Consider the following 27,924-nt stretch of genomic DNA (forward strand, 5'->3'; position numbering starts at 1 on the left):
CCCTTTGGCCCCCTTGGTTGGAGATAGTTTTTTGTCATAGGGCTATGTTTGGCCTGTGGCCCTCTGGCCCTCGGTTGGAGATGGTAAGAAATATGACATGACACTGTTCGTTAAAATATTCATTTCTTGGAGGGCTATAGGGCTAAAACGAGTTATCTGACCCTCATTCGGTTGGAGATAGCCTAAGGCTGTCAGCCCAAGCACGGGTGATGGTAGCTGATCCTAGTAATAGTAGTGAAGCAAATAGCAAGTACGTGGTTGACATATTTGGGCAGAATCATCCTTCTGTAGCCAACGAAGTGTTTAAGTGCATGAATTGTGGTCGGTTTATCGTTGCTGGGAGGTTTGCTCCTCATCTGGAGAAGTGTATGGGAAAGGTAATTATCCGTCATCTTTTCAGATAGTAGACATTTCCCCAGCTTTTATTTATGAAGTCTTTAAACGAGAGACTAATAGACATTGTGATTTGTTGCTCAACCACATGGTAGAAAGGCTCGCCTCAAGGTGACAAGTAGCATGGCTGCACAAACTCGTAATACACAAGCCGGTTATCAAATGGAGCATCTGGTGTTGCTGGTGATGAGTACTCAAGCGGTGCACTGGAAGAGCCATGAAACAGTTTATGCACTGCGAGCTCCCCAAGTTACTTGGATGCAATAGATCTTGCATACTTGCTTAGTTCGTGATGTTTGTGGAAAGTGATGCCAAATTTTGAATATGACTGGAGGAATTATGTGCTGACATTCGTTTTCCCGTACGAAGAATAGCACCTTGTACGCAACATTCTTGACCACATCTTGAATGATAATTCTAAATCTCATAAAAGCTGATTTTGCCTCCAAATTAAAAATAATTGTTTGCTCAATAAAAGGTATCAAAATTATGAATACAAACACTAGAAATATCCCTTATTGAAGGAATTAATTGAGGAATTAATTAGGTACCAACAACTTACTCATTCTCTATTATGTGAATGATAACATTGTGTTGACCAAAGATATGGCAAAAACATTGTCACACTAGAGTTGAGGAATAGAATGAGGTTTGTAGCCAATATCAACCAACCGTTTGCAGATCTAAGTGATTTCTGCGGCAGTGTTAGCAAGTGATCGGTACCCAGTCTCAGTAGATGAGCGAGCAACTGTGGGTTGCTTTTTGGCACTCCAACTAATAATGGATGAGCCTAGAAAAATGCAGAAACCTCCAGTAGACTTTCTGTCAATTGACCAGCTTGCCCAATCAGAATTGGAGAATGTTGTAATTGATGGAGTGGATGAACTTTTTGAAAACCACAATCACATATCAATAGAGCTCTTAAGATACCTGAACATTCTTTTCACTGCTTGAAAGTGTGATTGCCTAGGACTATGCATGAATTGGCAAACAAGATTCACAACAAGGGAAATATTGTGCCTTATCCAGGTTAAGTATTGAATAGCTCCCACTAGAGATCTATATTCTGCAGGATTCTCCAGTAAGGGAGATATGTGATCCAATTTGGAAGTACTCATAGGAGTGACACAAGGTTTTGCTCCATCCATTTGTGCTTTCTTCAACAGATCCAATATGTATTTGGTTTGAGAAATGTGAATACCTTTGGATGATTTTTTTTACCTCAATACCAAGAAAGTAGTGGAGAACTCCTAAATCCTTGATGGAAAACATGGAACTGAGCTGAGCTATTACTTGTTTGTAAGCTTGAGGTGATGGTCCAATGACAATGATATCATCAACATAAACTAAGATAAACACCATTGGATCTGTTTTGACAAATAAAGAGTGATCGGACTGAGAACCAGTGAATCCCAGAGATGTCAGAGCTCCATGAAGTTTCTCATACCAAGCTCTTGGAGCTTGTTTTAGTCCATAGAGTGATTTGTGGATATGACAAATATGATTTCTCATACCAAGCTCTTGGAGCTTGTTTTAGTCCATAGAGTGATTTGTTTTAGTCCATGAAGTTTCTCATACCAAGCTCTTGGAGCTTGTTCCAGTTTGTTTCAGTGCAAGGAACTCATCTTGCATAGCTTTAACCAATTGTGGGTATTTAGAGGCCTGAAGGTAAGTAGTGGGAACATAATCATGGGAAATGTGAGGAGGTAAAGGGTGTTTTGTTGCAGTTAAAGCTTTAGGCTTGTAGATACCAGAATTTGATATGGTTTGCATGGGATGAATGTTGTTGGTAGTACTTGGAACTTCAGGAGGTGGTGAAAATGCACTGGTTGAAGGGGCTGGAAAGATTTGAATATACTCAGTTGGAGAGACTTGAGTATGCTACTGATTAGAGACACTTAATGATGCATGAACATGGGTGAATTTGCTTGTAGAAAATGTTAACTGAGATGGAATAGAGTAACTAAGTGATACATTGGATAATGCTGATGTTGAGCTTGCTGCAGGAACTTGCTTGTGAAAAGGAAAGCTTGATTCATCAAAGATAACATGTCTGGAAACATATATCTTGTGTGAGCTGAGATCTAGACATTTGTAACCCTTGTGATTAAGAATGTAGCCCAGAAAAACACATTGTTTTCTTTTGGGATCCAACTTGGATTAAGAATAGGGCTGCAACCAAGGAAAACAACTGCAACCAAATATTTTTAGAGTTTGATAAGAAGGTGATATGTTGAACAATAATTCCCATGGATAAGCCTTGGATGTAGTAGGTATTATGTTGATGAGATAAATTGCAGTAGCAAAGGCATAATCCCAATAGATATGAGGAACTTGAGATACTATTAATAAGGTATTTGCTGTCTCAACTAAGTGTTTGTGCTTGCGCTCAGAACAACCATTTTGTTATAGGGTGTGAGGACAACTTAGTTGATGATTAATGCTATGCTCAACAAGAAAATTGGAAAATTGGGAGCTCAAATATTCACCACCAGAATCAGATCGCAGAGTCATAATTTCGGTACACAACATATTCTCAACATGAGCTTTGAATTTTACAAAAATACTGAAGACATCAGATTTGTATTGCATAGGAAAGAACCAACAATATTTTGTAAAATCATCTACAAAGATGACATAGTACCTATGGTGATGTACAGAAGAAACAGATGCAGACGCCCAAACATCTGTGTGAAGTAGTTCCAAAGGTTTACTTGTATGACAAGGTACATATACAAAGGGTAGTCTAAAGCTTTTACTTAACGCACAACCATTACAAAAGGTGGTGTGTTTATTACCAGAAACTGAAATACAAGACTGAGACGTCAACTTATTTATGATCTTAGCAGAGGGGTGGCTTAATCTTTGATGCCAGATATCCCTTGAAGCATCAACAGAGGCGGCAAATGCATGATGATGATCAATCACAGAGCCAGAGTTGAGAGAGTGAAAAGGATAGAAGCCATCTCTCACTGGTCCTTTAAATAGCATCTTCCCCGAAGAAATATCCTTCACAGTGAAGTGAAAAGGATAAAGATGCATAGAACACCAGTTATCAATAAGAAATTGATTCGTAGAAAGCAAGTTGTGTTTCAATTCAGGGACATGTAACACATTACTAAGTTTAAACTGTAATGAGGAGTATGTAAGTGAGAAGATCCAGAGTGAAGAATTGGCAAACATTTGCCATCTCCAATATAAACTTTCTCAGGCCCTGTGTAAGATTCTGGATTCTGGAGATTGTTATACGAGTTGGTCATGTGATTGCTAACTCTAGAGTCAACAAGCCAAGTTAGAGAATGAGCATTTGTACTGGCAACCATAGTTGAGGGAGAAAAGTGACCAGAAAAATTGGGATTCATACGCTGAGGACAATCAAATGCCTCATGCCCAAATTGTTGACAAATTTGGCGAGGAACTTTCTTGGCAGATGAGTTGAAATTTGAGCAACCACCACAATTGTACCTTTGATAGCCTTGGCGATTGGAATTCTGTCGAAAATTGTTGGATCTTAAACTGCCTCGACTCTGAAAATTCCTAGGGTTTGAGAAAGAGCCTCGACCTTGAGCATTGTTGCGATTCAGACCACGACCTTGTGAAAAATTGGAATTGAAGTTGTGTCGTTATTTTTCGTTGGCTGAGATTAAAGCCGGCACCTAAAACTTCAATGATACTTTCATTATTGGTGTTGGCAGGTTTGGCAATGTGTACAAAGGATACATTGACGGTAGTGCCACCCCTGTTGCAATCAAACGGCTGAGACCCGAGTCATCACAAGGGGCCTGCGAGTTCAAGACGGAGATCAAGCTGTTCTCCCAACTCCGCCACCGCCATTTGGTTTCACTCATTGGTTACTGTGTCGATAAAGGCGAGATGATCTTGGTTTACGATTACATGGCATGCGGCACTCTTGGTGACTCTCTGTTTCGCACCGGTAACTCTAAACCTCTTCCCTGGGAACAACGGCTTCAAATTTGTATTGGCGCAGCGCGAGGGTTACATTACATTCACAGCGGTGCCAAGGGCTCCATTATTCATTGCGATGTGAAGAGCATAAACATTTTATTGGAAAAATGGTGGCCAAGGTATCAGATTTCGAGTTGTCAAAAATGGGCACGACCAACACGTACAAAACGCACATCAGCACGGTGGTGAAAGGTAGTTTCGGGTATCTAAACCTTGAGTACTACAGACGTCAACAACTGATTGAGAAGTCTGATGTGTACTCATTTGGGGTGGTTTTATGGGAGGTATTGTGTGCGAGGCTAGCTCTAATGCATAAGGTGGAGGCTAGGGAAATCAGCCTCATTGAGTGGGCCAAGAGTTGTCATGGAGATGGGACACTTGATCAAATCATTGACCCAAATGTGAAAGGTAAGATTGAAGTCGAGTGCTTGAACAAAGTTCATTGACATTGCTATAAGTTGCTTACATGATAAAGGAATCGAACGACCGTCGATGAATGATGTTGTGAGGGGGCTTGAGTTGGCATTGCAGCTTCATCAAAAGAGCATTGGAAGACAGGGCGACAATGGGGTTGCCTTTGTCAATGACTGCGGTGATGACAAATATTCCGAACAATGTATATCTGTGACAATCTTCTCTGAGATCAACAATACAGATGAAAGATGATGAGCAACATTTTACAAAGTGCGAGCAATATTCTGGAAACAATATCTCAATAGGATATAATGTATATGTTGTATGCTTTTCGGTGACACTCCAGATTCAACATCAACAACAATGGAACTGAGATCCTCAAAACATATTAACTGAATGCTGCAACCACAAGCCAGCAAAGAAAGGAAGTATGAAACGATATTGTCAATTGATTTTTGAAATGCATACACGAAATATTTCAGAATTTGATGTTTTGAATCACATTACAAAGACTACGATGGGAAAATCGACTTTAACCACCGTAACATGTTACAAAAATGAAATACAAAATATTCAGAACAAGCAAGACTTTTCAAAGAAAATGAGAGTAAACAAAGCTTAGTTAACTTAGCAAAGCTTGTAATTTTTGAACCTTTCCCTTTCTCCTCCATGCGACGATTGTTCTTGTAGAAAAAACGAAATGTTATATACAGTGTCACTTAACCCTCCTCTCCTCTGGCAATGATTGGCAAACTTGGGAAGCTTGCGTACGAAAAGCTCTCCAAGAGAAGCCATTGTGTCCTGCAAAAAAAAAAAAAAAATTCAGAACTTAAGACTTGTTAAGATTCGCAGAATGACAGTCTAATGTCTGCCTATACGATGATCTGCAAAGTATTTGAACAATATGCTTGCTATATTTCTCATATTTATTTATTTTTCTTTATTTTTATATTTGTGCAACCATGAAAGTTAATTGGATGCAAAATATACATGACTTCGATTTGAGAGTTGAGAGGGAAATGTCAAAAAACAAAGTATTTCCGAAGAAAAGAGCTCTCTCATGATCAGGTCTCTGCCTATCCATATACAAGAAATCTGAGATATCTTGGCCCAATCTTCTCCCGTACGTCTTGTTGTACCTTTTCTCCCGGGCGAACATTGGTGGATTTCCAGGAAAGAAACAGATGGCGGCAAACCCTCTTCTGGAAGGCATTGGAAACTGTCACACCGCCAAATATATAGATTTTGACGAGAAGTGAGGTTTTGAAGTAGTCCTCTCCTGGCAAATACTCCAGACGTGGGCAGCTTTCAGTTCATAGCTCTTGAAGAGAAGTGAGGTGTCGAAGTCCTTTTCTGTCCATTGCTTCCAAGTAGTTTGGACAGATCACAGGTGCTTAAATTGTTTCATGGCTATTCTAATGTCCTCGCCTGCGAAACCGGGTGCTCCATTTTATGACTGACTTGTGTTGTTGGAATTTGAACAGGTGAAGTATGTGGAAGGCTGGAAGCAGCACTGCATCGTAAAGATGTCGGGTCTGGGCAGCTGTGCTACTTCTTGTCACCATTAGGCAAGCCTTTGTACCCTGTGGTGGAGAAAAGCATCATACTGTATTAAAAAATGGAGAACATTCAACCACATGAACTGTGATTCTCACAACTTCTCATTTTTTCCCTTGTTCGCTAAATTTTATGTTGATGATGAAGAAAAAGAACGAAAGGAAAAGAAACGTGAGAAAGCACACCTCCACATCTTCTGCCTAAAGATCTAATTACGTGCGGCTTTCCAATTTTGCTGCAAATTTATGGCCAGGTTTACAAGAGCATAACGTTTCTCCGCAAGCTTGATGGTCCCTGGATAAAGAAAATGAGACAACCTGCCAACGCGGAAGGAGGGAAGTACAGATGCGAGTTTGTGCCACCTATATTAGGCTTCTGTAGTTCAAAATAAGCAATACAATAACAATAAACTGCAGTTCCAACTGGAAAAATCAACATTTCGAGTCCTCCAGAAATTAGAGGCAGGGGAAAAGGATACAAAGAGGTTTACCTCCATCTGTTTTCACACTCCTACTACATATGAAATTTTGAAATGCCTGCTCCTTGTGATAGCTATTCAACATGGATGTCATCACGGATGCTTTTGCCTTACATATCAGCTCAACAAACTCCTAAGTACAGAGATGAAAGTAAAATTCAATGGGCACATTGATGATAAAGAATGAACAAAACTAACTATTATGGTTTTAAATAGATCCAATTATTGTTGCTTCGTAAATTAATTCTCTCTAAGAAGTCTATGATTTGTAAATTATATTAACATGAATTTTTTATTATTTTTTAAATGGTATGCAAACTACATAAAACAGGGATACTGTGAAGGAACAAAACTGAAACATATATTCAGTTAACATTTGTTAAAACGAAGCATCATATCCTCTGCATAAGATGGTCCATGGTAAGAGAGAATGTAAAATAAAGCTCATCTGCAGTATTCAACTAAAGGTCTATTACCAGTTCACATTCGTAAAGAAAAGCATAGATACACCAACTTGAAGATGATAATGGCATTGAAAGAAGATGAGATAGCAGGCCACCGTATTCAAACCACGCCCATATGACAAAGAAATATATCATCCCGGGGTTCCATCATCTTCCTTTAGAGGTGCATCATCTTCAAGCAAAAAATGCTTAGGAAATTGATGTGAGCTAACATCCGTTGCCTCAGACAATCGCCTCTTAAGTTCCACAATAAGGACTCTGCAGTAATGACGCCACCACATTCAAACCAAATAAGTCAGTGCAGCACATATATAGGTGAATTACGAATTTTTGTTTGTAAAGAAACTCATCCGCACCAACATAAAAGCCACCATATTCAAACGAAATCAGAATGATTAAAAAAATTAAAAAAAAATCGTCCAAGGGTTACCTACATGATATATCTCTTGCACCAGCGTGAAGATCACTAGGACATCAGAAGAAAACTAGAAAAGCATGCGACGGCTGTTTACTCATGCCAGACAGGCCTAGTAATTGATGCAAGCTAGCATCTGTTCCCTTGGGTAATTCTACCTTACAGTTCCACACCACAGTTAGCTCGCTGCCGCATCCACAAAGGCGATAAATGAGTCTGTCCTGGCACATTGTATTAACAGATACTTAGGACTGATTTTACAAAAGTCTTGATAACTAATGCTGATTCACGCAACCAAGAAATGGTAAAAAGAATACAGAACAGTTGAATAATGCATCAATAATACACATGAGCTACTGAGAAACTAATCTGCAACTTTGATTCTCAAAACTTTCAATAACATTTCTTCTTTTTCTCTGCTCCTCCCTCCCCACTCACTCTCTCTCTCTCTCTCTCTCTCTCTCTCTCTCTCTCTCTCTCATCAACAAGTTTATGTTGGAGATAAATAGAAAGAATGAAACGAAAAGAAACATCAGAAAACACACCTTGACAGATTTAACTGCACACATCTTTACATTTGTCAGCTACGATTATATGATCGGAACCACAAGAGCATAAAGTATCTACGCAAGCATCAAGCTGGTAACTGAATAAAGAAAACGAGACAGCCTGCCAATGGAGAAGGAGGAAAACGTGGATGCAAGTTTGTGCCCCCTATGCAAGTTTCTGAAACATGAATACATTATTCGGTTATGAAAGAGTACCTAAACATGTTGCACTTTTGATGCTTACTATGCTGGATTGATCCTCTTCATACCATCCCAAAATGTTGAACATGTTGCACTTTTGATGCTTACTATGCTGGATTGATGGTTTTTATTATGTTGATCAATATGTGTCTTCTTTGCTGCAAAGAAAAAATTGATCAATATGCTATGATTCTTATTTCTATTATGTCTTTTATTTTTCAAACTATTGAAGTTAATTAGATGCAAAATACCTGAGAGTCAAATGCCGAAAAGCACAACTTTGTATGAGAGAGACAGAGCTCATATGATGACTTCGTCGTTTATCCGTATGCAAGGAATGTGAGATATCTTGGCCCAATCTTCTCCCGTCTTATCCTCATACCTTTTCTCCAGGGCGGAACAATAGGAGATCTCCAGGGAAGAAAGAGATGGCGGCAAACCGTTTTCTGGCAGGAATTGGAGTTTTGGACACTCACGAATCCGTAGCTCTTGAAGAGAAGTGAGGTGTAGAAGTCCCTCGGCTGGAAGGAATTCTAGACTTGGGCAACCATAAATACTTAGATATTGAAGAGAAGTGAGTTGTTGAAGTCCCTCTCGTGGCAGGAATTCCAGACTTGGGCAATCACCAATAGTTAGCCGGCGAAGAGAAGCTAAGTGTCGAAGTCCTTTTACGTCCACCAACGATTTCAGACTTGATAGTCCAACGATGAGGAGATCGTTAAGAGTAGTAGGGAGCAGGAGCTGTTCCTTGAGCAACGGTGCCCAGATCTCGCCAGCAATTTCAAATTGTTTAAGGGAGACAAGTCCTTGTAATCCCCACTCCACTGAAGGCTTCACTTTGTCGCAACCTCTAACATCAAAATATTGCAGGTTGGGAGGCAAACCCCCTTGGGCAAATGATACAAGATTTGGAAGATCCCATAATTCCAATCCTTCAAGGGCGGTGAGAGTGCGAATTCGTTCGGGGAGCGACTTCAAATTCTTGCATTCCCAGAGTGACAATTGTCTCAAGTTGGGAGTGGGCAATCCTCCGTCCGGGAAAGACGCCAGATTTGGACAGTTGTAGATTATTAGCCAATTGAGATGGCTTAGGTTCTGATCAACTCCTTCAATAGAAAAGGATTCCAGATTCTCACAGCCATCGATACGAAGAGTTGAAAGTTTGGGGAAAACGCCCAACGGGAAGGACCTCACTGAATGAAAACTCGCGATTATCGCCAAATACTCAAGTGACGACAATTCGGCCATCATCTCATGAGATAAGAACTCTAATGACGACACGGTTGGGCAATTATAGAGAGTCAAACGTCGAAGACATTTCATTTTGGGCAGGCACTGTATTGCATCAAAATTAGAAATTCCAAGTGTGGACAAGAACTTCTTCTCTACTCTCTCTATTAATGGTAACAGACCTGGGCATCCACCAATCTCTATTTCCAATGAATTCTGTAAGTAGTCCATGTTAAGACTACTACTACTACTGCCCCATTCATCATGCATATGTAGATATTCACACCCAGACAGGCTAAGTGTTTCCAAGCAAGGAAGACGATTGGGCAAGTATCCTCTCAGCTTCGGACAATTCCATATTCTCATCTCCTGGAGACAAGGAAAGTCTGAACATTGACCTCCACTTGGACTCGGTAACCAATCCTCCCACTCTGGCATGTCCACAAACGCTAGCGTCTTCAGAGACCGAAAGGGCTGAATTACAGAAGCTCCATTAAGATCACCATAGAATTCATCACCAACTTTCGTAACAAAATTCATCCTTTCGATGCGTAGCTCTTTAAGAGTGGGCAGCTGCCCAAAACTTGGCAAGGACAAACAATACTTACAATCACTGATACACACGAACTGTATGTTCGAGAAGGAATTAGAGCTTCCTAACCAATTTGGGAAGCTGAACCCTCCATAGAATCTGATAGTCAGTTTCTCCAAATTTGCAGAAGGTTGGAGCTTGTCAAGCACATCTCTCTCCTTTTGGGAATCATCGGCTTCCTCCACACCCCATGCCAACTCTAAGTCCTTGAGTTCTTTCTTATCCTTCAAATTGGCTTCCAAAGCATGCACAGCATCAACTACATTTTGCAGATTTGAAATACGAAGTCTTCCTTGAAGATGCTGCAACTCCCTTAATTCTCCAATGCTAGACCCGGTAGATTTCCCCACAACGAAATCAGTTAATGTTCTCAAACATTTTAGTCTTCCAATTTCCACCGGCATCCCTTCTATCTTTGTTCCACTGACATCGAGGTAATGCAAACTACTCAATTCCCTCGTACCTGCTGGTAATTTAGTAAGGGAGCTGCAACCTGCCAACGTTAATGTCCGTAAATTTATCAATTTTCTCATGTCTGCTGGCAGTTCAATGAGAGCAGAACAACCTGACAGCAGTAACGTCTGCAAATTGTAGAGAGTGCAAACTGCACCAGGTAAGCTTACAATTGCCGTCTTGGAGAGATCCAGGTAGCGCAGGTGAATGAGATTGCCACAGAATCAGGTAATTCAGCAACATTTTTATAATGCGACAATGATAAAACCCGTAAACGTTTCAGGGATGGCAACAAATCTTGTAGAAACTTTTTACTTATGTGGAAGAACAAGCCATATATTGAGATAGGTAGGAAGGTCCGTAGACACTTATCCCCATCTAATGGCTCAAATTTTTTAGCAGCATCAATTTCTCCCCTAGCATATGACAAATGACGAAGTCTTTTAACTTCTTGTGATTCCCTCTCTTCCAACCTGAGAAAAAATCCCCTAGACATGAACTGACCCAAGTCGTTAAGAAGATCATGCATTGTGAAACCATGCTTCCCTGATTTTTGAAGTAGTGATCGTGATACCAGTTCATCAAAGTAACTTCTAGCCGTCTCTTCCATTCTTTTCCCGTTAAAACCTTGTGGAATTAAACTTTCTGCCATCCAAAGTAGAACCATATCTTCCTTCTTGAACTCATAGTCTTTTGGAAAAATTGAACAATAAACAAAACATCGTTTCAACGGAGCAGGGAGATAATGATAGCTCAACCGTAGGGCTGGAAGGATATCACTTTTATCATAAGGTAGCTCCCAAAGACTACTATTTAACAATTTATTCCATTCCTCGAAGTCTCTCTGGCCACGTAATAGACCCCCGAGTGTTTCTGCCGCTAAAGGCAAACCATTGCACTTGCGTGCAATTTTCTTGCCAATATCTTCCAAAGTTGGATGTGCATTGTGGTTTTCGTTTCCAAACGCATGTTTTGAAAGTAACATCCAACAATCTTCATGCGACAAAGGCTTCAAGTGTTGAATGGGGACATTTTTCATGAGAGATGCGACATTTTCACTTCGTGTTGTTACGATGACTTTACTTCCGCTTGCCCCCGAAGTAAAAGGAGTTTGGAGGCACTTCCAATCAATATATTTCTCATTCCAAAGATCATCCAACACAAATAAGAATTTCTTTCCCTTCAGTTGTTCTCTAAGTTCAACTTGAAGCATATTCAAATCTGTCATCTTACAAGGTTTTGAAGTGACCGACTCGAGAAGAGTTTTAGTCACCCTAATAGCATCATAATCTTCTGAAACACATGCCCAAGATTTAAGGGTAAAGTGCTCTTTCACCTTATCATCATTGTAAAGGGCTCGAGCAAGGGTCGTCTTGCCAACCCCGCCCATACCAACAATGGTGATGATAGATACATCATCCTCGCTTGCATCATCCAAGAACAAGACTTTTGATAAATTTTCTTTATCTTCGTCTCTTCCAAATACACAAGGTTCATGAATCAAGGAAGTTGTTGGAGTTCTTTGTGAACCCTTCCTCGCAACATCTCCCGTCAGACCAAGGGCAACCTTCTGTTGCACAAAGTCATCCAGCCTTTGTAATAACCCTTCTATCTCAACATTCATGCTTCGATAAAAATTACTACGAGAAGGAGAGATGAGGTTCCACACCTTGTTGGTTAATTTGTCGGTTTGACCTTCACCTTCCACCTTGCATCGCAAAGCTTCAGTGTCGATCTCATCCAGCAAGTCCTCCGCGTCCAAGACAGCATGTTTGAGCTCGTCGAGCCATTTTCTCACAGCAAGGTTTGAAATTTGCTTCTCTTCCGCATCATCGAGGACTGCAGAAAGGGTGAGCAGCGTCATATTCAGTTTCAGGAGGAGCCGTTCATCCAGCTTCTTCTGCCGGAACAAGTCACGGAAGTCGGTTGAAACAATTCTGTCACACAACACCTGGATGGAAGCAGAGAGAAAAGCCTCTCCAATCAAAGCGGCATCCATTTTTTCTCTTGGTTGCTTAGTTTGCTAGTAGCTCGATGGAGAAGAAAGGCTTTTGAGATTGTAATTATTGATGCATCCCAATTCGTAAAGAACATGTGATTGGTCAGTTGACCAAAAAAGAACCTGTGATTGGTCTGTAAGACTATAATTAGTCTTTTGGTTCAAAAGTTGTCCCGTCGATCCAGATCTGGATCTTTTTATTGGTAGCCTACAACATCGTGGCCGTTGATTCAAAGTGGATGCAAATCGTGCGGCCATTAAATTTTTTAATTTACACATACAACAGGGCGTTGCTTAATGGTTTCCAGCTGGTGCTTCTCGTGAAAAACGACGCGCGCTCTTTTCTGGGAGAGTGGCACTAGTTAAATCAGAACATGTGAAATTGTGAGATAATAAAAAGATAAGATAAATGTTTGGAGGATTTTTTTTAAATTGAAACTTTTCTATCTTTTTTTGTCATTTTATAATTTAATATTAATTTTCATGTTATTATAAATTGTTTATGAAATTGATCCATTATATCAAGATGATTTTTTAAATTGAAAATCGATCAATGTAATCTTTGAAAATGGTTGTCATTAATTAATATAATCATTCCATTACAATTCCGTTAAAAATTATGTTATATACAGATTTGTTACATAAATAGGTCTCACAAATTTAATTTAATAATGCTATATAATTTTAATTTTGAAATTAAAAGGTTATAATAAAAAATAACCTTTTAATGTCAAAATTAAAATTAAAAAAAAATCTCCCGTCATCTTCTTCAAGATGGCTTGGCTGCCATGGCAGCCCCTACCCGAGTGGCTCGATTTTTGGCACTCGATCTATTCAAACATAATCGGCGCAATTTATTCAAACTTGGATGAAGATGTTTTTTTCCATCTTGAAGAACAACTCTCGTGGTTTTTGGTATTCGGTGGAATGGTGCATTCGTAGAAATCATAGTATTTTTTGGACATATGAGTCCAAACACCTTCACATGTTTGAGAACTCACCCTCACACTATCTTCTGAGACTCACCTATAAACCCTGCAAAGAGCTTATCTTCTTTTCAAGTCCATGCCCTACCTTTCAAGGCAGATCCGACCATTTGAAAATTATTGAAAAAAATTGAAGCAAAGATTGTTGAAAGAGGTAGGAAATGATGTAGGAGAGAAATGGTGTAAGATGGTATAGAATTGTGAAAATAATGTGAGAAGTGATGAAGGAATGACTTAGGTATTTATAGGAAAAAAAATAGGATTTTTTTTAATATTTTTTTTAAATTTGTCCTAAAAAAAAAAATTCAAACCCAACAGTTAGTTGTTGGATTCAAATGCTTGGCCCAGTCCGGGGTCGGCTGGCTAGCTGGGTTGGGCTAGCCGGTTGGCCCATTTCTCCTTTTTTGGCCCGGTGGGGCTCACAAGCTCTTTGGCCTAGTCCTCGGTTGGAGATGGTTTTCGTGTCATTTCGAGCTATTTTTGGCCCTATGATCCTCTAGCCGGATCAATTGGAGATGGCCTAAGAGACTTATAGAAAGATTAGGGAGGAGGGGATGGGTGAGAAGGGGAGGGTGGTGGATGGTGATGGTTTGAGTGGACTTGGTGTGGTTTGGGTGAACTTTGGTTGAGTCTGGTACATTATGGTGGAGACTCAGTCTGGGCTCGAGTAGGCAAGTGTAGAATGGACTTAGCGTGATATACTGACACGATCATTTTACGAATTTCAAATGAAATATTGACAACAAACAGCTCAAACATTTTCAAATCAAATATTGACGACAAACCGATCAAAAATTAACCACGTATCTAGAGAGGTTCTTAGAAAGACTTGGAGGACAAAATGCAGCATCAACTAAGACACAAAAAAATGATAAATGATGGAATCATAGGGATGAGGTTTAGAAGCCTTTAGGTGTTGACTCAATTCCATAACATATTCTCAAATCCTAACACATCCCACAAAAAATTAAACACAAAGACAAAGTCTTACGCACAACGGATGTTGATTTCAAGTTTTCAACCGTCGACGTCATATACCGAATCAAGGGGAGAAGAGGTCAGAGAGTTTGTAACATTCTAATGCGTAAATTATTCTAAAAGAATGGAATTAATCAACATCTTGAACTAAGTCAAGTTCTACAAAGAATTAAAGAATAGGGCTGCAACAATTATACAAGTCAATGACTAAGCTCGATCTACCTTCTATGGGCGTTAAAAAACTTGCAGCTACGATGTGTTAAATAATTTAGCATAGATATGGCTACTACGAAGTCCAAACACGTTGATCTTTCTGATGTACCACCTCTCATTAAGCCGAAAATCATAAGTAAGGTCTCAATTGGACTACCATCACGCTAATGTCGTCCCAAGAGCCGCGTGATTTGGATAGTTCTATTAGCTTTTTGCAAGCCACCAAAGGTTGCCCGTCAGCGCCTAAGCATGAAGGACGAACAACATCCACTGCTTCTTGGTTGCTAACCTGAAACCAAAGAAATAAATCCAATTTAGTTGATGGGGACTAATTTGATCCAAATAGTATGTATGGAACTCTATTGATTCAAAAGCAAAATCATGACAAGGGGATTAATATACCTTATCCCATAATCCATCTGAGGCCATGATTAGGAACTCGTGTTCGGGTTTGATTCTGAGTACTTTGGTCTCTGGGTCTGGAATTACATATTGTTTAAGGTCCCTATCTCCGATTCCTCTGGATACAGCTAGAGACCCCTGAATTCTCCAAACACCATGGCATAAATCGACATATCCACCCTACAAAAACAAATTCACCGTAACTATCAATCCCAATTCGAATAAGGTTTTATCTGAAGTAACCATAATGTATAACAATTTGGTAGAGAAAAACTCAAATGCTTACCAAGTTCTCAATCCTGGCGTTCTCGTCTTCCCTTGATGGCCGATGATCAGATGTGAGGGCCTCAGCGGCACCTCCACTGCTCAAGACAGCACGACAATCACCAGCATTGGACACAACCAGGTTACCATTCTTGATCAAAGCCGTCAAAGAGCATGATCCACCACGAAAATCCTCTTTAAGAAAATCAGAGTCCGTATTCAGATAACCATGCTTAATTGCCTCCTCAATTTCATCATCACCCCTCCTCGCAACTTCATCTAAAATGTTCTTTGACAAGTTCTCTGCTGCAAACTCAGCAGCTTTTGCACCTCCATGCCCATCAAATATACCGAAAATCGCCTGCAGAAATGAAGTTTCAGCATCTCGAATTCCAATTATCAAACCGTTAATTTGACTAACTACAATCAGTAAAGTCGTAAAACATGAAGCACCATTCTGCTTTAATATATCAAAAAATATTCTATATATTCCCCAAATTCCTAACATAGAATTCAAATCCACCATTTCAGAAAAGGGTTTAAAATTTTCCATCATTTCAGATGATAGAACACCTAATAACATAGAATTTTAATTAAAAATTAAAAATTAAACTAAATTTGTTATGGTTTATATGAAAACCCCTACTTGATTTCTCACAATTCAGCACAAAGCTTTCAAATTTCCCAAAAATATACATAAAGCATTCGAATTTCTCAAAATTCAGCTCAATAACTAAAACAAATTAATCCCAATTAAAAAAAATTAAGAAAAAAAAGAGAGCAACTTTAGAATTACCTGTTTGGAATCACCTTCAAGATTAAGACTAGCTGAGTAGCGATCCTCCAAAGCCTCTCTCCTCCCTCTCTTGCAACACACGTGGTAGTACCCTTCTCTAACTTCCTCCATCACATCTCTCCAACCGGCCGTCGTCGGCGTCGGCGGAGCAGTCCCAAATCCCGAGGATACCACCGGAATACAAAGCTTCGCCGGCCTCTTCCTCTTCAGCTGCGTCACTGGAGACCCCGGACCCGAACACGACAACCCGCTCGGCGGATTCGGGATCCGAATCCGAAACGGCGACGACGGAGACGAACACGAAGCCAATCCTGACGGCGATAAGGCCGACGGCGGTGGAGGTAAAGTTAGGGTTTCTGGGGCCGGAGAGATCATGGAGGATTTGTTGCAGAACAGAGACGACGGCGGAGAAAACATCGGCGAGTTAGCAACTGCGACGGAGCACGACATGTTTCCCCTTTTCGGTTTTATTTTTCCGATACCAAAGCCAGTTTGTGCTTCTTCTATTTTTTCTTCCTTTTCCGATTTTTCTGCGTTTGTTTGGATTTAAAATTTTTGTTAACGAGAATTTTGAATATATAAAGGTGGCTCCTCAGGGTGGGGTCCACGCATTATTCCGTGTTTGTGGGGCCCCTAATGGGCTGTTTTTAAACAGTGTTTTGACCAGTTATATGGGGCACTAGTTCTAGAATGTCGATTTTGCCCCTCTTTGGATTTGCTTTGACTTTCAGTCGTTGCTTGAGATTAAAGTTTTGGTTATTCAACAATTTCATCTTATTTTAAGAGGTGTGCTATCCACACATCTCAAATTACTTCTCATATACTTTGTTAATTTCTATTCGTTGATCTTTTTCAATTCATCTGATCCGACGGTCGAAAATTCGAAAGGTGTGTGAGAAATAAAATGGGATGTGTGGAAAGTAAAATGGGGTGTGTGGATATCACATCATTATTTTAATTGGAATTTCCTTTGTTCCATTTTGGACAAACATGCATTTTATGGAGTTTTGGTGGACGTCTACGAACTCCTTCTAAATATTAAATGAATTCTCTATGCTATTTCGCGAGAAGACTGAATTTGTTAAAGCTTAAAAGTTATTATTAATTATGTTCAATGTTTGTTAATATGTTATCTTAGTCATGGTTATTAACATATCTGGAATTGTTTAAGTTTCTTTTTAATAGGTAAGCTAATCACTCATTAAATCATGGTATTGGAGTCTGGTTAATCATGTTTTCCTCTTTCTTTGTTGTCTCTAGAATTTATACATATATGTAAAACCAATGAATTAGCACTATAATCATTATACACATTTTCTTCATCATCTTTTACACTAGCGGGGGAGTGCATGATTAATGTTTTGCAGAGTTGATAGTAGTTGGTTAGCTCCATTCTGTGAATTACAATACATTGGAAACAATTCAGGCTCCAAGTCCGTTCCACTGATCGTTCTATCTTTCTTTCGGTGACAATCACTTATTTTCAATGTTAAAAATAATTATTTCTTTTTATCTCAACGGGTTTATTCGTTTTGAAAGTTAAAACTAATATTATCTAAGCAAATTATGGTTCTAGATTTTTGGATGAAACAGTCTCGAAACCCAACCAATTTGAATATATCCAAGTCAATTCCAATTCGGTTTCTAGACCCAAAAAAAAATCCAAAGCATTTTTCTTCAAGATTATTATTGTTATAGTTTGGTTATGTTTGTCTTATTTTACAAGCCTTTTACCGTTCAGTTGGAGTGCTTTAGTCCGCAGGGGCAAATCCGTCCAATGAAACAATACCGGCCCCACCCCCCCCTTCCCTGTAAGTCGGATAACTCTAAAAACGGAGGAGATAATTAAGGTGTCAAACACGTTAATTAATTTCAATACGGTGTTGGACTACTTACTAACTAAGCTAAGCTAATGACGTCATTCAAAGTGTGGGCCCCCGCGCCCTCTCTCCCCTGATTGGTGGTTTGATGAGCTTCTGCGAAGTTACCGTTGCCAACAAGGTCGTCGTCGTTTGGTGATGCTGCTGTCGTTTGTGGGGAGGAGCTGACTCGGAAATGACTGAGAAATGACCGTTGGGAAACTGGGTGCGTTTACTAACGGTCAGCATGTAAAACTTTGAAATTCCGGTTTTGCGGTTGTTTTCGTGTGAAATTTTGAAACTGTGCCACTGCGTAGTTTGAAATTTTGAATGTTGCCATATTTGTATGCCAATTGAATTGCTAAACGTATGATTTTGTTCTAAAAACTCTCTTCTCTAATTATTGTAGGCTCAAAAAGTCACTTTCATTGAATTCACATTTTCCACGCTCAATTCTAAACTAGAACAAGAACAAATTTATCACTGCGATCGACCACAAGATAAAAAAGCTGATTGAATTGTTAAACGTATGATTTTGTTCTAGAAACTCTCTTCTCTAATTATTTTAAGCTCAAAATGTCACTTTCATTGAATTCATATCTCCCACGACCAATTCTAAACTAGAACAAGAATAAATTTATCACTGCGATCGACCACAAGATAAAAAAACTGATTGAATTGTTAAACGTATGATATGTTCTAGAAACTCTCTTGTCTAATTATTTTAAGCTCAAAATGTCACTTTCATTGAATTCATATCTCCCACGACCAATTATAGACTAGAACAAGAATAAATTTATCACTGCGATCGACCACAAGATAAAGAAGCTAATTGAATTGTTAAAAGTATGATTTTGTTCTAAAAACTCTCTTGTCTAATTATTTTAAGCTCAAAATGTCACTTTCGTTGAATTCACATCTCCCACACCCAATTCTAGACTAGAATAAGAACAAATTTATCATTGCGATCAACCACAAGATAAAGAAGCCAGTTGAAGCAAGCATTAGTAGTATGTTATTTTATATTCCCTTGATCTTCTTTTTCTTTTTGAAGATGATAAGTGATCATTAATCAAACAAAACCAATAATATCGTTGGTCAGGAATACAATTCCACAATTATGGATGCAACATAAAGATAATACATAACGTGTTTGACATAACCACATCTAACCAAATGGAAAGACAACACTCATAATCCTTAGCCGAGCGCATAAACCACAAAATCACCATCTAACATTTGAACAATTATCATTGAAGATCAGAGGTTGACTCTCCTCGTCGAAGGGAGATAATGACCACCACCGATAACAGGAGAAAATAGCACCTGATTTGATGTCGATGATTCTAGTATGTTGGAGTTTCAATTCGAAGTGGTAAATTATGATTTTAACTTATGATCTATTCCAAATTTTTGTTTTGATTTTGATGAATTGTGCTAGTTTTTTTTATTTGATTTAAAAAGTGATATAGAGGAGTGCAATCTGATTTTGTTTAGTTTAACCTTTTGATTCGATTTGACACAGGAATTTACAATTTACACTTACATTTTAACATTGGATGTCAACTTACTCATAATAAGGCCACAACTTCGTATTGGGCTCACTATAACGATGCAGTTGTCCGTGCATTTATTTGTCGAACTTGAGACTAGGGGCGGATCCACCTTGGGATAAGGTGGGTCGTCTAGTCCCTCCCCAAGCTTAGAAATTCTTCGTAGTAAAGTTGGGTGATACCCTTTGAAAATTTTAGATACCCTTGCAATCTGTCATACAACTGCTTGACGAATTGTCTCTATGAACACTAGACAAGATAGTTGCTAGCCTTATACTATATGTCGATGGGCGTGCAATATGACTTGACACTTTAAGCTCGATGAAATGTCAATTTGCATGCTACTACATTCATACAAATTTCTTGGATAGATTAAGACATTCTCCAGGTAAATAAGGGTCGAATTTGTGACATTCTTGGGTAAATCAATTAGAGCAACTCTAAGGAGGGTGTAGTCAAACTAAGATTTTGAAGGATTTTAAAAGACTTTGAAATCAGAGTGTAGTCAATTAGGATTTTAAAGGAGAATTTTAAAACACTTTGAAATCATGGTATAGTCAAGGTAGGATTTGACAGGATTTAAAAGAATACATCCAAATCTAAGTGTAGTCAATTAACATTTTAAAAGTATGCATACAAATCTATTGGTATTCAAAATGTCGTAGATTTTGAAGGATTCTTATAAGTGAGATTTTATGCATAACAAAAGCGATAAAGAATCTCACCACCTCCACCCCTAGGATTTCTATTGAAGCTTTCTCACAACTTGACTTCTCTCTTTCACCACGCCCTACTTTTTCCTTTCCTTTCAATGCTATGCATGGCAGCCATGGCTGCCATTCGCTGTACCCTCCAAATTCTTTCACATCAGAGGGTTTTTTTTTTTTTTACACAAAAATTAGGTGTCTTTTGTTCACAAACAAAGTTTTGATTTGATAAATTACTTCCAAGAACGTAAATTCAGGAAATGATCTCTGTGCAAGATAAAACAGGAGCATAAAGGACTATATAACCAAGAGGAAGACTAATTGTAATGGTTTTATTAGGCAAATGCTATTGCTATCCGACACCAGCAAACTGAGAGTTATCTTAATAAGCATTTGTACCGTTCAAACATCTCTTACTAAGCCGTAAATAATCTAGAGAATACAATGTTGAATTTTATAAATGTGACATCAAGGATAAATCTAGACAGTGACATATACATGTGAAGACTGAGAAATTGGGGGAGGTGACTAAGCAATTGAAATCAAATTGAATACACAAAATAAAGACTTAGAAAATAGTCAGTCAATTGTTAACTTTCTGTGATTTACCCCCAGCAGCTTGCTGGTGTTTCCCCTGGAGCAATCACAACAAACCGGTCCTTGCACTTGCAAATTATAACTGACCAAATCATAGTGAAAAATTTTAATTCGTGCAAAGAAAATTCGTTGTCATGAAACGTATACGTCGAAGTAATTTTGAGCTAATAAAATTCTTCTATATTATCATTTTCTCCCGTGTTTTCACCAGCCATTTTTTCTCTGACATATTCTTATGGTATGTTCTTTTCTTATCCTAATTATCCTAACCGCACCCAAATCAAAATGCTTCATATGGGTATGGTTAATCTCACAAAACAAGCTCGTCTCCTCACTGATGAACTAAATATTAACGGACCAAGGCTGTATCATTCGAGTTAAGCCCTAGCCCGGTTGAAATGAACCCACATCAACACAAAACTATACCTCAATTCAAATGAGAAATCCATGAAAAAAATCCATATGAATGTATAGAAATCCATATAAGCTCGCCCAAATCCATATAAGATTATAAAATCTATTAAAATTCTTTAAAATCTTCTGAAATTCAAATTGACAAAACATGTCCGTTTTCTCAACCAAAGCCCGTGCCTGTTTTGGGTAAATGGAGGCCCCAAGAGCACCTAAAACTAACCTTTTTACCCCTTCCTCTTGAAGCCCAAGAGAATGGAGTAATTCATCTCTTTGGAGCTTTTTTTGCGTTTTACTTTTATTTACAAACTTTTACCAGTGGTTTGTGATATTATTTTCAGTATATTTTCTTCTACAATTTTACAAAAAGCACCAGGTGCTTGTCAATTTTTGTGCAATTTAGTTATTTACCCCTAAATTAAAATCAATATTCATAAAAGCACTCAAATTCTGGGCTTTTTTTTCTTCTTCTTCTGGGCATTTGCAGTTCCAGTTCCTAATACAAAAGAGCAACTTGTAAGGATTGAAACAGATCAATTTCTTTCGACAGATACAAATTAAAACGAAATAAAATATTGAACGAAAATGAAAGGGAAGTGGGGGGATTGGATTTAGTTCTCCGACGTCCAAATACCACACAGAAATTGCGGCATTAGATAGCGAGGAGAACATCTTTCTCGGCTCATCTCAAAATTAACACGCACCCAATCGAATTTAAGTGCATGCTCATACGAAATTCAAAGCCTTTCCCTTTTTTTTAATTAAGAAAAATACCCAATAAATCACAAAAAGAATCAAAACCCAAGAAAAAGGATTGAATTTATGAAGTGGGTTATTTGAAATGTAGCTGCTTCAGCGTTCTGAATCTCCCAAAAGTAGCAGACTTGAGGGAGATAATTAAAAAAAGACCGAAGCAACACGATCGATTTTGCTTCAAGGGAACGAGTCGATTTGGGAATTGAAAATCCGCAATGACCAGATAGTGAAGCACACAAATATTTCATATCACATCGGATTCATAAAAACAAAAACTAGCGAAAAATTTGAAAGGAAACGATGGAGCAAACACGGAAAATGCGAAGAGCGAAGGAAGGTAGTAAATTTCAGAATGGAGGAAGCGGCTTCTCTGATGCCTCAATATATAGAGGACCGAGAGGGAGAAGAGGTTCGGCGGAAACCCTAGTTTCCCTTCTTCTCCCTTGGATGAATTTACCAAATGGTCCTTGCACCCCTTGGGTTTTTTTTTTTTTTGAGTTTTAATATTATTCACTTTTAACGAAAAATTATATTTTTATTTTTTTTCATACTATTTACTACGCTTTTATTTATCATTTTTTATTAAAATTAAATTTTTTTTAAACTTTTCGTTAGTTTTTTTTTCCTTCTTTTTGATAAGTGGTTAATTACATATTTGTCCTCTAAAGTTTTGGACTTTTTTCACTTTGGTCTTTCAACATTTTTTTAGTCTTAATTTGATTGGTGAAACTTTTGAATGTGTGTTCGTTAAGTACAGAAAGGGGGTTTCATTACAAAAGCCATGGCCACTAGTTAACGAACATTTCAGTAATCCATATACTCTTGGCAAGATACAAAGTGTGCAAATCCTACATCGCATCATATCTTCATAGCGAGATGCATTTAAATGTGTTGACAAGGGACACAATCGTTTATAAAGCATTGATCAACCTAGGAGTGCACCGATGTAGGACACAGCACACGCTATCACACGGTCCCTAAGGTATTACAACTAGTGTTTAATGATAGCCCCCATTACAATTGTCCTTGAAATGGTTGAAGGACCAATGGGCGGAAAAGAAAACAATTTGAGGACCAAAGTGGAACAAACATTAAGATTCATGGGGCAAATTTGCCATACACTTTAAAAACATGTTCTAATTGGTCTACGTTCAAATTCAAAGTTCACTTTCACCTTTCAATAGTTTGAATCAAAATACAAATATTAAGAAAGCTCTCAGCCAAACGGATATGGAGAATACAGAGATGGGAAAACGAATCACAACATGTAACGAAAAATCTGACTCTTAGAATTATGCCATACAGCAGGAAGTAAAACCGTCTGCTATAGTAAGTGATAACTGACGCCTAAAACAAGAGAAAAATGGTGTAGGAGATGCATAATTGCTCTCACAAAATCGACAGTTCACAAGTCAAATCTAAATACAGTGTAATACAAGGTGCATCTGCATTCAAATCATCGCTCAGTCATCAATCTGAACAATCCAAGTCGATGCTTCCTCCAAAGTCCAGGCCTCACCATAGATGCCTGACACTATATTCGAAGGACAAGTTAAAGCTACATTACAATCTTTCAGTTACCACGCTAAATCTTTCAGTTCAACCAATGACAGTCCATAAATATCTGATTGATAAGCTGAAAGGAGATTAACTTGTATGGCAGGGACTTCTACAAAGCACAAAAATCAGTTGATGAAAATTTTGCATTGCTTCAGTTCATTTGTTTTTATGTTTTCGAAGTCTAAACTACATCCTAAAGGATTCGAATATAATCTGGGACCTTTATTCGAAAAACACCCCTATAAGCAACTTCACCTTCTATAGTTCTGTGTGTATGTTTCTTAATGGCCCGACAAGCACATGTGATGAAGTCTAAAAATACTAGAGAAACCTCAGAACTATTTTAGCATAAAATTGCCACAATTCCTGGACTGTAACAGAAAGTGATAAACCCTTCATAATGTTCGGATTATTTTTTTATGGTGCTTTGAATTCGTAGCAAAAGAAACCACTTCTCGTGTGTAAAAGTGATAATGGAGATTCAGATGAAGTCTAATAATCTATTCAACTACAACAACTAATTCAAGAAATTTTGAAACTGCCCACTACAGAAGAGGGTCGAGTGGCTGCAAAGCCTGCAATAAAGAAGGCAATTCTTCTATTCCAAAATGGATACATAAACTGGAGAAGTTCAATGTCACAAAGGAGGTTGAACCAAGAGCTGTAAACTGATTCACTTTTAGATGGCATCCAAATCCCACATTATCTATTGATTCATGATACCATCGCATCCAAATGCATCATAGCAAAGTACATACTACAAAGTCTAGTATAACATAATGATAAGATGCTACCACCTAATGATATCCGACAAGAGAAAACGGTTAGAATGTTACCTCTTCCCAAACTCCATTAAATATCGTGAGCCATTGTAACACAAGAACCACAGTAACACAACGACCAAAGTATCTGTCAAGATTAAGGAACTGACAAATGCAATAAACAGCAGAAAGGAAGGGAGAGAACTCCAAATTAAATTTGACCAATTATGGTGGGATATACAGTTAACATATTGAATCCTCATAGTATTACTTCCTCAACATGCATTTTCCTGCTATTCATCAAGAATCAAGATTCATAATATTGCACCAGACGCTGATGACCAAAAACACAAATTTTTATGATACTTATACGTGACAATATGGTAGAGACAATTAAACAAACTAGAAATAGAATCAGTTCTTAGCACACGATGATCTAAGAAAATGCCAGAAAAAAAGAGTCACTTTACCAAATCATAACAGAAAGAAGAATTTTTTGTGAGCTAATGAAATGCTAGGTCCCTTTGACTACCATTTTGCTTTTTAGTATTTAGTTTTCACTTTCTGTGCTTGATATATGAAGGAAAGGAGTGATGCAGAAGTGTGGGTAGGAGAGAGGTAAGGAAATAAGAAGAATAAATGAAAACAAAATCTAACTACAAATGGTTTTTGGTTTTTGGTTTGCAATTTGTGTGTCTTCCCATATATTGTTCTACATCTCACCCACCATCTTTTCTCCACTCTTCTATGTCCCTCATTTCTCCCATGTATTTCCCTCTATATCTAACACAAAAATGAAAACAAGAAACTAAAAACGAAATAGTTATCAAACATTCCTAATTGTAAACTCTAAATATACCAGATCAAGGAAATGAGTTCACTCATTGAAAGTATGTAAATCCACATGCTCTCTAAACTAAAACAGGACAAAATATCCAGCATTCTGAAGAGAAGAGAAGGTAAAACATAGGATACTGAAGAGATAACGCTCCCACCAATCCAACATATAGAGCCCAAATGTCACATTGTAAAGATAGATCTTTCGTTGAACCCAATTCATAACTCCGGAATCTACAAACAACAAGCACAAGATTAGTGCCAGATTAAGATGTCTCAAGTCACATAAAAGTCAACAAAACCATATCCCAAAGATTAAAGAAAAACATGAGTAAATTCCAGGATAAAAAAAATCTAGTAGGATGGAGTTGACTGTAAAGGTTAGAGCTTCATTGTGATCTTGCCCATCTATATGCGCGCGCGCATACACACACACACACATATATGTGTGCATATAAGTGTGTATATTTGATTGGATTCCTACAGAACTTTAAATTGAGAAAACCACAAATGGGTGTTTAAGAAAATTGGGATTGTGCACAAGATTTATTCTAACACAAACAACAATCTACTTCTATTCACAAGTAACTAAACAGATCAGTAGCTTTACAAATTTGTCAAATCCTACAAATTATGTATCTTTTTACCGAATCTTTCTCACCAACCAATCAGAGAGGAAGTAGCTGATGACTAACCGGTTTCAGAGAACGACACGGTGAGTTCAGCGGAGCTGGCCGGAGACGATGAATCGTTTTGAGAGAGAGAGAGAGAGAGAGAGAGAGAGAGAGAGAGAGAGATGGCAACTAGCGAAAACGAGTTGGTTTGACTCTGACCAAAACAAAGGAAAAACTTGTTCGACCCACTTTAAAGCCCATTTTGTCAATTCATCAATGAGGCCTTTTAGGCCCATTAGGATTAAATTGGGTAAAGCTTTCTGGATCGGACTTTCCCTTAGGCTTGGGCTTTCTAGCCTCTAGAGTAGCTTTATCAACATTCTCACATGTTATGTGTTAAATAGATGGATGAGTAAGTGAAATAAGGTCTCATGGTATTATTAGGAAATACTAGGGAGATCATCCACTTGAACTAATGTTTGGTAAACCACATGATACGATGATTGATGATTGGATTTTTTATTTTTTTTAATGATATCAACCTTCCCATCCTGTGGTCTACAAACTATGGTCTAAAACATGGTCTCCCTTACATTTTTTTTTTTATCGAGAACCACATTATTGGTGTACACTGTTTAGTTTTCTATTTCAATGCTTGTTTGGAAGACTTTGTACTTTTAAAATTAGGATTGAAGAGTCAGATTCTCCTGTTTTATTTATCGTGATATTTTTCTCACAACGTGTCATTTTAAAATGTAAATTTAGTTCTTGATATTTACGTTAAGTTTTGAATAATTTTGTTTGTTTTGTTTGTTTGTTTGGTTTCCTTTACCAGTTTTCCAAAATTCTATGGAAACCTTCATAAACCTTTTTTTATAGAATTTTCACCTAACCATAAGCTTCTTTATTAAGGGATTCTTTGTCCTTTGGCCATTTAACAATGAATATAAGAATACGTCAAAGACATTTTGAGTTTAATGACAATTCTTGAGAAATTGAGCTTATCATGTTTTGAGAAAACTTTGGTGGAAGATTTCTTTTCAATTTTTGTTGCCAAAATGATTTTTGCAGTTTTAGATGTCCCAAATGTAAAAACGAGGTTAAAAATACTAAAACTCATGTCATGTTAGCAAAACTAACGCATCATTAAACTTAGTTGATGAAATAAAATATTCAGGAACACAGATGGTAACCACAAAAAATAAAGTAAGACAAAACAAAATGTCAAAGATAAAACTCAATGAGACAAACATAGCACCGAGTGTAAATAATTACTAACAATTGTCAAGATCATCATCATCATCATCATCATCATCATCATCATCATCATCATCATCATCATCATCATTCATCACCATCATTGTCATCACTTTTCCTAATTGAAGAAGTTAGTACACATTTAAACTATGCTAAATTGTTCATCCACTACTTATCTTATCTTATCTTATCTTATACTTTTTTTTCTTTCCTTTGTTTAATACCTAACAAGTCCTTGTTTCCACATAACTTATCACCTTCACACCTACCATTTCCTCTCTGCTTTTCAGCTGAAATTCCATCATAGCAAAGCTCCAAACTCAGTTGTGCACCACGCTAACCTTAATAAAATAACAGATCCTAATCAAGATGTTATATTTTATGGACCTAGTCGTTGCTTGTATGATATCCTTGTTGAAATAGAAGCCAAACGCAAAAAAGTGAAACCTTTTTTACACTTGGCCTTACAATTCAGACTTAAAACAAACGATAAGATTATGTTTAACCAAGTGAATCATTCAATTTGTCCTCGTCATACATTAGGATTCGGTTCCTTGTATAATTGTAGAATCTCTTACGACGTTTTCATAGCTTAATCTGATAGAAAATATAACAGGCTTTCTGTTTTTGTATATAAATGCTTAAGAATCTTGTTTTTTTCCC

General features: G+C 37.9%; 4 protein-coding genes, 1 long non-coding RNA gene, 1 other non-coding gene and 1 pseudogene across 10 annotated transcripts in view; 2 read left to right on the plus strand and 5 right to left on the minus strand.

Annotated features, from left to right (window-relative positions):
* The first annotated feature begins 209 nt into the window (after positions 1-209).
* On the plus strand, positions 210-5,025 carry LOC126589362 (receptor-like protein kinase FERONIA; annotated as a pseudogene).
* Positions 5,026-5,202: 177 nt separating this feature from the next.
* LOC126589403 (putative disease resistance protein RGA4) overlaps positions 5,203-27,924 on the minus strand; it is a 59,715-nt gene continuing 36,993 nt past the window's right edge. The window contains exons 2-11 of one of the 2 annotated variants that reach the window (XM_050254683.1): positions 8,688-10,064; positions 8,569-8,594; positions 8,452-8,513; positions 8,233-8,401; positions 7,707-7,903; positions 7,285-7,530; positions 6,821-6,941; positions 6,516-6,705; positions 5,764-6,356; positions 5,203-5,574 (exon numbers count right to left, since the gene is read on the minus strand). In XM_050254683.1, the coding sequence (XP_050110640.1) occupies positions 8,737-10,064 (1,328 nt within the window). In that variant the 3' untranslated portion in view covers positions 5,203-5,574; positions 5,764-6,356; positions 6,516-6,705; ... (5 more) ...; positions 8,569-8,594; positions 8,688-8,736. The remainder of the gene's footprint in view (positions 5,575-5,763; positions 6,357-6,515; positions 6,706-6,820; positions 6,942-7,284; positions 7,531-7,706; positions 7,904-8,232; positions 8,402-8,451; positions 8,514-8,568; positions 8,595-8,687; positions 10,065-27,924) is intronic. The other variant, XM_050254684.1, reaches the window with a different exon arrangement.
* LOC126589418 (uncharacterized) overlaps positions 8,792-27,924 on the plus strand; it is a 53,013-nt gene continuing 33,880 nt past the window's right edge. Inside the window, exons 1-2 of the long non-coding RNA XR_007611830.1 lie at positions 8,792-8,940; positions 9,016-9,306. This is a non-coding gene — a long non-coding RNA (uncharacterized LOC126589418). The remainder of the gene's footprint in view (positions 8,941-9,015; positions 9,307-27,924) is intronic.
* The window catches only part of LOC126589407 (putative disease resistance RPP13-like protein 1), a 54,857-nt gene continuing 37,662 nt past the window's right edge, over positions 10,730-27,924 (minus strand). Inside the window, exon 2 of the mRNA XM_050254698.1 lies at positions 10,730-12,833. Within this exon, the coding sequence (XP_050110655.1) occupies positions 10,878-12,710 (1,833 nt within the window). The 5' untranslated portion in view covers positions 12,711-12,833 and the 3' untranslated portion in view covers positions 10,730-10,877. The remainder of the gene's footprint in view (positions 12,834-27,924) is intronic.
* On the minus strand, positions 14,763-16,896 carry LOC126589411 (probable protein phosphatase 2C 25). Its single transcript, XM_050254702.1, has 4 exons — positions 16,350-16,896; positions 15,576-15,914; positions 15,290-15,469; positions 14,763-15,176 (listed from the first exon to the last, which is right to left on the minus strand). The coding sequence occupies exons 1-4, from the start codon at positions 16,797-16,799 to the stop codon at positions 15,018-15,020; spliced, it is 1,128 nt and encodes a 375-aa protein (XP_050110659.1). The 5' UTR covers positions 16,800-16,896; the 3' UTR covers positions 14,763-15,017.
* On the minus strand, positions 22,084-22,223 carry LOC126591685 (small nucleolar RNA snoR136). Its single transcript, XR_007612493.1, has one exon. It is a non-coding gene; the product is annotated as a small nucleolar RNA snoR136 (small nucleolar RNA).
* LOC126589416 (uncharacterized) lies at positions 23,365-26,301 on the minus strand. 4 transcript variants are annotated; one of them, XM_050254709.1, is made up of 4 exons: positions 26,086-26,259; positions 25,529-25,624; positions 24,629-24,701; positions 23,365-23,766 (listed from the first exon to the last, which is right to left on the minus strand). In XM_050254709.1, the coding sequence occupies exons 2-4, from the start codon at positions 25,611-25,613 to the stop codon at positions 23,748-23,750; spliced, it is 177 nt and encodes a 58-aa protein (XP_050110666.1). In that variant the 5' UTR covers positions 25,614-25,624; positions 26,086-26,259; the 3' UTR covers positions 23,365-23,747. The 4 variants fall into 4 exon arrangements, with proteins under 4 accessions (XP_050110666.1, XP_050110663.1, XP_050110665.1 ...); XM_050254706.1 differs by lacking the exon at positions 23,365-23,766 and adding an exon at positions 23,769-23,901; XM_050254708.1 differs by lacking the exon at positions 23,365-23,766 and adding an exon at positions 23,774-23,901 and having other exon boundaries at positions 26,052-26,301.

Source organism: Malus sylvestris, chromosome 11 (genome assembly GCF_916048215.2).
Source record: "Malus sylvestris chromosome 11, drMalSylv7.2, whole genome shotgun sequence".
Classification (NCBI taxonomy): domain Eukaryota; kingdom Viridiplantae; phylum Streptophyta; class Magnoliopsida; order Rosales; family Rosaceae; genus Malus; species Malus sylvestris.